At 41.5% G+C, this 10,962-nt stretch overlaps 1 protein-coding gene across 1 annotated transcript in view; it reads left to right on the forward strand.

The window, feature by feature from the left end:
- Positions 1–10,962, forward strand: part of Pou6f2 (POU class 6 homeobox 2) — a 368,585-nt gene that overhangs the window by 317,682 nt on the left and 39,941 nt on the right. Inside the window, exon 5 of the mRNA XM_028789291.1 lies at positions 2,999–3,139. Coding sequence (XP_028645124.1) covers positions 2,999–3,139 — 141 coding nt within the window. The remainder of the gene's footprint in view (positions 1–2,998; positions 3,140–10,962) is intronic.

Here is a 10,962-nt window from a genome sequence, read left to right on the forward strand (position 1 = left end):
ATTTCTTCCAGGCTGCCTTTTTCCTGGTGGGCACACTGGTGATGAAAGATATGAAGGCATAAACTTGGCAGCCATTTCCAAATGCCCAGTTGGCCTTAGACAGTACTACGCTCATTATATGCATTTATTGTGCATGGGCTCACAGCTGTCCAAATCTAGCCTGAGTCTCCAATCAAGAAGAAATCATGATTGGAGCACTGCTAATGTGACATGACTGTGGACAGCACAGAGCAACATGGCCTGAGGTGATGGCCATTCCCACCCCACCCCCACTCTCTGCCACTTATCTTAATGGCAGTGCATCCCTGCCCAACAGAAGAGCCAAGAAGTATTTCATGAAGCTGGGTCCACTATGATCACTATGCAGGTTGCTCTTACACTGACTTGTACCACAGCAGACACATGTGTATGTATTCTAGCTGCAGAGCAAAGCCTGCCAGACTTCTCCATAGAACAAAGTACTATCCACAAAGACAAACCAGGAAGCTATCTGGACAGGAAATAAAAGTCATCCAAGGCTAGGGGTATATAGCTCAGTGGGAAAGCACTTGTCTAGAGTATACAGGGCCCTGGCTTGGCTCTGCAAAACAGTGTAACAAAAAGTTGGCATTCTCTCCTTAAAGATAGAAAGGTAATGCATGTAAGCACCCACTCCCATATGTATACACACACACACACATGTCATAAGGACAGTGGAATCATAGGACCAGGCTACAGTAAGGCTAACGTATGTTAAAAACAAAACAACCTTTTGTGGTAGTTGAGCAGTCTTCTAAAACACCCATTACTGGTTTCTAAACCTTCAACAGAAGACTCAGAAGTCTTTTTAAGTAACTGGTTTTGCCTTTATATTCAAAATGAGGTTCTTTTGTATGTAATATCTGCTTTTGCAGCAAATACAGTTGACTACTGCTGAATAATATGCCAATCTCTTAGCCATAGAGAGTTCTCAGTTTCTATTGCTGTGTTACACTCAGAAAGTCAGTCCATCATTTCTTAAGTGATATTGTGTACCTTGGTTCACCTAGAAGATATCAAAGAAGTGCTATACAATCTTCGTTAAGTAGGAATAACAGTTTGTCTTCTTCAGACAATGTTGATTATGTGTATGTGTAAACTTAAATTTTTCACTCACAATTGTAGACAAAACTATCTTTTCAAAACTAAAACCTAATTGCACATAAATTAATCATTCTTTAGGGGTTAAATTTTTCTTATGACTCCAGGAATTTTGTTATGATTTCAGATTTATGCATAAAAACAATGTAAGCCAAGTCTTCTCAAATGAGTTCAAAATGAAATGTGAGTGTGCGATGTCTGGGCTGGGTGCTAGAGGGCTCTGTGCCCCAAGAATACAATGTGGACCATCCATTGTGGGCATTTAAACTAGAGTGTTTTGTCTTAACATGCCCCACTTCTCAGCCAGAGTCACACTATAGACATATGCCAAACACCAAGGTCAAGGCTACTCTGAATATTAAATTCCAAGACGGCAATCTGTGATAAATCAGGGTTTCTCACTAGGCCAAAGAATGGGATTTTTCCCCCAAGTAGGAAAGAGATTATGACAAAAGACAAAGTAATGAGTTTAAAATGCATTTTTCTTTCTAAAACAATGTGCTGGGTCAATGAGATTTGGGGTATAAGAGAAAATAAGGATATACATTAAAACCCCTTATTCCCACCCCACTCCCCATTATTATTTCTTTACTCATTAGATAAGTAAATTCTGGAACAGAAACTGAAAAGTCTAAGACACTGGTGTACTGTTAGCAATGCAGATGATGTAAACTCTGGGAAAACTCCGAAAACAATAAAAACACAAAATATTTTCTGAAAGGAAAAGAAAGAAAAAGAAGAGAAGGAGAAAGGGGAGAACAGAGATGGCAGAGAAGAATAAAGAATGTTTAAAATGTAGAAAGAACATTTACAAATAATACTAATTAAAGAGGAGCTCTAGATGAGCCAAGACATGGACTAAGTACGACCAATCCTTCTCCCCCAGGTCGCAGCCTTGGCAGGTCTCTGCTAAAATGTAGGAGTTGCATGGATGTGGAGCGTGGGGATGGAAAATGCATTATTATACACAGTTGTTGAAGTTGAGAGAAACTATACAGAGAGAAAAAAATAACACCCTAGAATAAATACAAATGAAATTCATGTATCAAAACCAATACTGTGAAAATAGTTTAAATGTTTCTTGAATTTATATCTAGTCATTAACCTAAATGCAGATTTCAGTTCATGCCACCCTTCTGCCTCATGGTCAGAAGGCCTGAAAACCTGCGGTGTGGAAAATTGGCAGGAGAAAGAATATTGAATTGGTCTCCACGGAAAAACCGAATTTGGCAGCCATAGCCACCTCCCTGTGCTGGTCTCTCTCCCTTCTGTTTATTTCCTTCCTGTTGCACGTTTGTTGCAGGAAAGAGGCCACATGTTAGGTAAAACAGAAAGTAATTGTCAGCCTGACCATTCACCAGTGACTTTGAATCTCTCAAAATAAGCCCCAAGTGTCCCAACCTCAGACCCACTCTCTCTCTGAAGGCACAGGAGCTGGACTGGCATGTCACTAATTTTGGTTGATTCGAACCTCGGAAATGAAAGTGGGGTGAGAAACCTGTCCCTCGCAAATAACCCTAAAAGAAGCTGTAATCCATCCGTGGGAGTGATAAATCCACACACAAACCCTGTGGACATCAATTTCCTCCACCCCTCCTGCTTCACATGACGATTTCAAGAAAGGTTGACATTTCCTTAGAATTTTATTCTGTGATTCCCCGCCCCCAAATTCAGGCTCCTTCTCTCCTAGGCTGGCTCTCAACTGAGGCCCCCACCTTGTTGCCAACTTCCTCTAGTCAGTTTTCAAAGAAATCTCTTCCTGGGACCCTGCAGTGGGTTCGGGGCCCTTTGCATGAGCAAGTTGGAGGGAATGTTGTGTCGCTGTGTGGTTTCCCCTGCCGCGTGGTGGTTTTCACCCTGATCTTTTCTTTCTTTGCAGCTGGTTAATAATCCTCTAGCAAGTCAGGCCGCCGCTGCTGCAGCAGCCATGGGCTCCATAGCAAGCTCACAGGCCTTTGGCAATGCCCTCTCCAGCCTTCAGGGGGTCACAGGTCAACTAGTTACTAATGCACAAGGACAGGTGAGTGGGAGACGGGAGGAAGAGTGAATGTTTCCGGCAGAGTGAACTCGGAAAGGAAATGAATTTCCTTTGCATGACAGTGATATGTAGCTGCATCTATTTGAGGCAAATAAATAATGTTTACTAGCAATGTCAAGAATAGGAGAGGGGTGGGGAAGTGCTTCTATATCTTAAAGGCGAGATTTTTCTTTCTTTCCCCTAAAATGTCAAGGTTTTATGTTGTTTTGTTTTGTGAGATGACTAGTATTATGGCCTGAGTTAAAGAATTTCCCCCTTCTCACTATTGGGACATTCTTTGAAACAATCAAAAACTACATTTTTCAAAGAAAACCTTGCTTCGCTTTTTCATTTTTCACTTAAAATTGTTTTGAAGTTAATGAGAGAAACTAGTGTCTTTTGCTAGCTACTCTGGTGTATCTAAACTAACCTCAGTAAAGCCATATTCTGTATATGTGGGAAGCTAATGTAAAGTCATATTCAAGCAACAATAAAAAGTGTATGTGTGGTGGAGGGAGTTAGACACCAGCTGCCATTCAGCCCCTGAGACTCTAACTGATTTCAGGGGACTCAGAAGGCATTTGCATGCATGCCTGTTGGTTATCTGTCAGGTCCACTAAGCCTTCCCCATGTCACAGAAGAGCACCCATTCTCCTACAAGGCTCATGTGTCCATGTCATGTTCACATAGGACAGAAATTCAGTGATCAGTAACCCTAAAAAACTGCATAACAATGCAGGGCAGGGTTGAAGTTGATGATGACAGGGTGCCCTCCAATGGAAAGCCAGAGCCCAGCCTGGGTGATTAGTGGCCTCGGTTTTCCAGCATGGCCATTTATGATCATGAAACACAGGGAAAGTATCATTTCTTTACCAGGCAGTGTGTTTACATAACTCCCTGCTACATATAGCTGCTCTGCAAAAGCAGGAATCTCAATGTCTTAAACTCTTTTGTTTTTTATTTTGCATAAAGAGCAAACAAAGATGCATTATAAGCTAAACCATCTCTACATACAGCCCAGGGAAAGAAAAAGCTGACCTTGTTATATTTCCTGGGCGGGTGTAGGATTGTCCCATCAGAGGCCCGAGGGCTGAACGATGGAGCTTGTCAAAGAGAGGCCCCGTGTAATGAATCATCTTATCACAGGTGCACACCACACATATTAAAGGAGGGTTGTATGAACACTGTGCCCTCTACAGTAACCTTTCAATGTCTGCTTTAACCCTTGTTCCAATTCCTTTTCATCAAAGGATCATTTTATGCAGCCAGCTCTAAATGGAGGCTCTCAAAAGCATATTAAGATTTCTGGAATGCCGTGGGTATTGGGGTGGAGGAAAAGTTGGTTTTAATATCTATAACTCACACATACTTCAGGCCCATGCTGGAAGCAGCTTCCTAGAGCTACACCCAGAAATAAAGCAACCTTGAGATCTAAATTTTAAGAGTTGAAGAGCAAAACCAAATCTATCTACAGAGAGGCATTTCCCTCTGAATTTTCTGTTCTGCCAGCCAAGTGAATGTATTATTATGCTCCCCACAAGGAGAAATGATTTAAGGTTTCCAATGGACTACTTGGTGCTTTCTTTTCTAATGCTTTGGTAGCTGATCAGCTAGTGGAAACTTCGTAGAGACCAGAATGTCCACCTTTGTCACGCTAAGCCCTGGAATCTCTGTCACAGTCAGCAAGAATACCAAGTTGAATACTCATAGGGTTATGTAGACAGTGAATCAAAGTTAATTATATAGTATCTTTTATTGTTATTTTACAAACTGTTTAAGGGTAGCTTATTTGTATTTATAGAAAACATATATCCTAAAGTGACATCTACTACCTTAAAAGGGAACAAAAATCAATTGATATGTGATATGGGTTTTGTCTTGTATTAATGTGATACAAAAGAAAAAAATATTGGGACCAGGTTAGTACAATTCACCTTGCTTAACACACCCTACCACCTAAGACTGCCATACTCAGTCCAAATAGCTAATTAGAAGTCTTCAAAGAGATATCTCAAGGAGACGTGAAGAGAAAACTCTTTGAATATTTAGAAACTCCTTTATTAGAGTTCTTGGCACCTGTCTGTTTTTGTCTTTAGAAGTACATCCAAGAGTAATGGCATTAATACTAAAGTTAAACCTAAGTTTGAGAAATAGAGCTTATTGATAGCTACATGGACAGATGAGAAGGTTTGTTCCACACAGAAACCATCAAGTAGGGGTGTTGTCACCCAAAGTGTTTATCCTTGTTCTCCTTTCCTAGGATCCTTTCTACACCCTATGGACCAAACACTGGATTTAAGAGACCTAAATGAGCCTCCAAGCCTACACAGGGTTAACTTTAGGTACCAGTTCTATCTGGTTTTTGTTGAGGGAGATATTTAAAATGGCAGCACCTAATCTTGCTTGTTCTTAATCAGCCACTATCCTCCCGACTAGCCTAGGCCTGTGGCCATGTGTTCTTGCTGCTGCCGTGGCTCAGGCCACTAGCTCAGGCAGGCCAGAACACCGGTCCTGCACCCACAAGATGCCAGCATGAGAAATGGCTCTGCCAATCTTCCACACTGTCTCCACAAGGTTGGGCTGAGCCCAGACCATCCCGCCATCCACATGGTACCGGGTAGAAATGACTCTCTAATGTTTAAAGATTATCTAATAGCTTTATATATTTGGTAATGCTCAAATAACAAGATGCCCACACAAGTAGAAGTGTTAACCAATTAACTAACCTAGATATAAGTTGTTATCCAGGGCTGCTCCCGATACATACATGGCTCTCCATCACTCCTACATCTCTGCCTCCTAGCTCCTCCTCCTCTTTCTCTTCTTCCTCTCCTTACTCCTTCTCTTCCTCTCCTTACTCCTCCCGACTTTTAGGGAAACTTTCCCGCTACAGGTTTCAAAGGCTTAGCTTATCCAAGCCTACTCATAACCTTCAAGGAGTCACCTGCTGCAAGCTACACTTTTGGCTGCAGGATCAGCCTCCTCTCTATGCCCAAATCTTGGACTTTGGATCTCAACAGCAAGAATCTCACCACCGAGGTCTTGCCTCCTTGGTTGTGTTTAAGAATAACCTTCTCTGTCCTTTTGTTCCCACCCCCAACCCAGCCTCTAATCATAAAAAGTAAGAGAAAATGATCCTCCATTTTCATACTTTTCTTACTCTGCCCTATCATAACTATTAAGTCAAAGGACAGAGAGTGATCACTAGAGTTTTCAGTTGAACAGATAAAGCAATATAAAATCATGAAGTACCTGTGCCATCCAGGGATACTAAGGGGTTTTGAACTTTCCTGTTAGGTGAAAAGGTAACTAGTAACCAATAGGCAGAATGTTGGCATTGGCTGCTGCACTGCCAAGGTCATTATAGTTCTCTTTTCTTCCTGGATCACATACTTGTGCAAGGAGAAAAAAATAAGTCAAAGGTGATGGATTTAATTCCAAATATGGTCAGAGCAAATTCTTGAGCCCTCTGAGCCTCCCTTTTTCTAATTATACTATATGGACAATAGAATCTAGACAAGCAGTAGACTAGGAGGATGACTCTAGTAAAGTGCTCTCCATTCAAGAGTGAGGACCTGAATTTGTTCTCCAGGATCCATGTTAAATCTGGATGTGACAGCACACCCTTGTAATCCCAGCACTGGAGAAGTGGAGACCTGAGGATCTCTAGCTGGCTCCTGGACAGCCTAGCTTAATAATCACTGAACCCTGGCTCACAGTGAGACAGCTTGCCTCAAAAAGCAAGTAGACACATCCTGACGAATGACACCCAAGGCTGGCTTCTGAATTCTACACCACACACATACATACATACATACATACATACATACACACACACACACACACACACACACACACACACACACACACACACCACAGTCTCTTGGTTATGAGAATTAACTGAAATTATGTCTTAAAAATACCTTCCATGAGCTTGAGCACACAACTAAACATTTAATGACCAATGTCACAAGTATCACCACCATTGTGTTTCATGATTTTTATCTGGATGCTCAGCAAGAGGCAGTAGTACAGGAGACAGGATGGGATCTGCCGCCAGGCTGCCATTCATTAGCTAGGAAGCCTCAGTGGATCCATTTATTCTCTTTGTGCCATGATTTCTCTTCTGAAAAGTGGGAGAATACTGATGTTTCATTGGTTGAAAGTACTTAGAATGAGGTTGAGCACACAGTCATATCTCAGAGCTAATGGTCAGTAACCACTTGTTTGCTAATCAAGAGGAACATTTTCCTTTGGTGCATGGATGAAGGTTTTTGTGTGACTCTCAGCAGCGGACTGTTAAGTCATCTTACGGTACTTCAACCTTTCTTAGAACAGTGCACCAGAGAGAGGAGAGTAAAGGTTTCCATGTGTGCTCTGAATAGTGTTTTGAGAAATTGTCAAGTAGATTTACCATCAATTTGTTCAGCTACAAAACTGCTTCCCTTGTGTCTTTGGCAATATCTTCTTATTGGCATTATTACAGAAAAGTAAAACCAAATGAAATTTTGCTTTATTCTAAGGTTAAGAAAAGCATTTTACATTTGAACTGAAGCTCATGGCTGTTTCCTGATGAAATCAGGTCCTCCACCACTCTGAAGCTTTGAGAGGTGAAAGACAGTGAAGTTAGACACCCATCTTTCATCTTTAAAGAGCCAAGCATGTAAAACACAAAAGCAGCTAAACAACATTACCTTTTTTTAAAAGTAGGGTTACCCCTGCCTCCAACTCCCAAGTGCTGAGATTACAGGTTTCTGTGACCTGGTGACCTTTTCCCATTGGTTTTTAAAAAGAACAAAAAAAGGCTGAAAACATGCAGTCACACAGGTTATTCAGAAATATGCAAGCTTCCATACAACTAAAGGGTTGGAGCAAAGCTTGCTTCATATAAAGAGAATTTCTCTGCTCTATGTGGGCTAAAGGCTGCCTCCTAATGACCTGACCAGAAGGTGTGCGGCACAAGGGCAACCCTCACTGAGTGAAACAATGTGGGGCCAGCTTCATTTCAAGCCCTATGGTAGGTGGGGGAGGCAAGAGTACTTCTGACAGCGTGCTTAGACCCCAGCAGGAGTCCCCCCACAGTTTAGCTCTCCAAAGAGGTGCAGCTGAAGAACAGCACTCCATGTGAGGTCCTCTGGATTATAATCACGAGCTGAATCACATATCCAGGGCAGTAGCATATTGAAAACCTAAGTTTTTATTGAAACATAAACATTCCTATTCACCAACAGAGTGGCCTCATATAGGTTATATAATTTTCTGGATTTCTTTTCCAACAGGAAAAGAAAGATAAGGCATTTAATAAATTACAGCTATACTTTTAAAACCCAAACCCAGAAACTGACCCTATAGAGGTTGCAGAAGTGAATATTAGCACATAATTTAAATGGAAAGATGAGAGTCCCTCAGAGCAACTCATTGAAGTTATAATAAATGATAATCTCAGCCACAAGGTTAAGAGATAAGTAATTTGATAGCTGTCTGCTGATCCTCTCCAGAGTTTTATGAAGATCTGTCTAAAGTGCTTTCAAAGGCACCACTGCACAGTCTGTAAAACAGTTTTCTAGTCCTGCAGAAAAGGAAGAAATAGTGTGTGGTTCTGATTATGAGTAAGCTTCAGGGACCATTAGAACCAGGCAAGCCAGTGATGGGGTATCTGAGGCATCCCACATAGCATCTTTTACTTCATCTCGGATAGCAAAGCACACACAACACATTTTAAAATAACTTTTCCAAGACAACACAAACGCCTTTACATTTCTCCATACTAGCCTCCCTTCTCTTGTTTATTTTCAAAAGAAAACAAACTCCAGACAAAAAGCACACCCTTCCCTCCATTTCAAGAGTGGTCACTGTGGAAAACTGTGACATTTCTCTACAAATTTTATGGTTTTACCATAAAATATTAATGTAAAAAACACAAAATGCATAAAACACTACTATTTTTTTACAACTACACTAACAACAAAATCTATTTAGACAGTGTGTTATAAATAAGGATCAATCATATTTTGTTGAAAGTTAAGAGTTGATGTCTATGTGTTTTCTCATAAATATAGGTCTGACAAAAGCGTTATTTCGCCCATTTGCACATGTCACAAGAGAAGGTTTTAAGGTGTAATAGTAATTGAATGAAGTATATTTCAACTATCATTTTTTAGTGAATTTTTTTCAATACTCTCTGGAGGGCAGGAAATGTATCTTCATGGGGTTGGTAGCATTCTTAAGAATATCACCCTGGCTTCTTCTCGACGATAAAGATAAAATAATAATCAGCTACCCCAACCCATCTACTAACACAGCGAATCTGCCCTCTGAGCCCAGTTAAGGGCTTTATTGCCTCATTTCAGTGCTGTTTCCCTAAGTGCTCCCCTCACAGCCCCTCAAAATGCTCTGAAAACGAGAAGCTGGCATCAGGGCTGCAGTGCAGCAGTCTGACTGATTCTGAGTGCTAGTGACCTGGTAGGTTCAAAGAAGTTAGCAGAGTCAAGGCCATCAAGCTGCAGGCTCGAACTTTCTTAACCCTTTATTCCCCAACTAACACTTAATAAAACCTACATCTGTGCTTTAAAAAAAACGCTGCTGCCTGTAATTCTCACTTATAACTCTCCATAGTTTTTAAATGCTTTTTGAAAGCAGGAATCCTTCATGTGAGGAGATGTTGCCCTTGCCACCAGATGTTGCCCTTGCCACCAGATGTTGCCCTTGCCACCAGAGCTTTGCTGTGACTTCCAGTCTGTTGTCTTAGCCCCTGTGTACAAATGAGGGATCTCAAGCTGTTACAAGAATTTCCAGGGACTCATAAAATGCGAATCAATGGTAAATTAATGTTTGCCTGTCTCGAGGCGAACTTTCCTTGGACTTTATCACCTGCAAAGACAGGTCGGAGGTGGAACCCGATGGCCAGTCGACGGAGTCCAGCTGGTATCTGAGTCCTTACCATTCAGAGCTCAGATGAAAGTCATGATTTTTAACCCTGGTGCACAGTGTCTCTGTGGATGTTGGGTTACAGAGTGGCGACAGGTGGTTCTGCTTCAGTCTCTGGAACTCTACTGTGGTAACAGGATTGCCCAACGCTACTACTCCAGCATCAGCCTCCCTTGTTCCACCCTCTCCTCCCCCGCATGTCTGTTATAAAATACTTAACAGCACAGAGACCCATCAACTTAACTTAAAAACGTTCCCTCTTGCATCTTTCTTTTTAGCCTCCATCCCTGGCAGAAATCACACTGTTTAAAGGGGAGGTTATCAATAATGTACAGTAAACACTACCTTTGTAGAATTCACCCCGAAGACCTATCAGGAGAGGACCATGTCTCTGCTACCTAAAGCAGGATGTTGAGCTATCTGTTTCTTAGCTCTGGCCACTGCCACCTTTTGTCATGTTGTACTTTTAATGCTTTATCCATATGCCTTTGTTTTCATGGGAACAGGGAAATGGTCTCCCCTGTAGAGTCCTGGATAAAACTTATTTTGAGGCCAGTTAGCTTCCCAATTAGCATCTATAAATTCTAAAGAGCTAATTAGCTAGAGGATACACTATTTACAGCTCTAAGGAGCTGATCAGGGCTACCCAGCTTAACATTAAAAAGAAATGAATGAAAAGGAGTGTGTTTGCTGTTCAGCAGACTCCCATGTCAGTTAATTCACCCTTGTGGGACAGTGCTGTCTATTCCTAAGGAATAATCACATAGCTCATTTGAGCGCACGGAGCTCTTTAAGCATCTTGGAGGACTGCTGGATTTTAGCTGCAAGCTCTTTTAGGTGAAGTGGTATCAGAGAGAGAGAGAGAGAGAGAGAGAGAGAGAGAGAGAGAGAGAGAGAGA

Source organism: Grammomys surdaster, unplaced genomic scaffold (genome assembly GCF_004785775.1).
Source record: "Grammomys surdaster isolate TR1022 unplaced genomic scaffold, NIH_TR_1.0 125807, whole genome shotgun sequence".
Taxonomy (NCBI): domain Eukaryota; kingdom Metazoa; phylum Chordata; class Mammalia; order Rodentia; family Muridae; genus Grammomys; species Grammomys surdaster.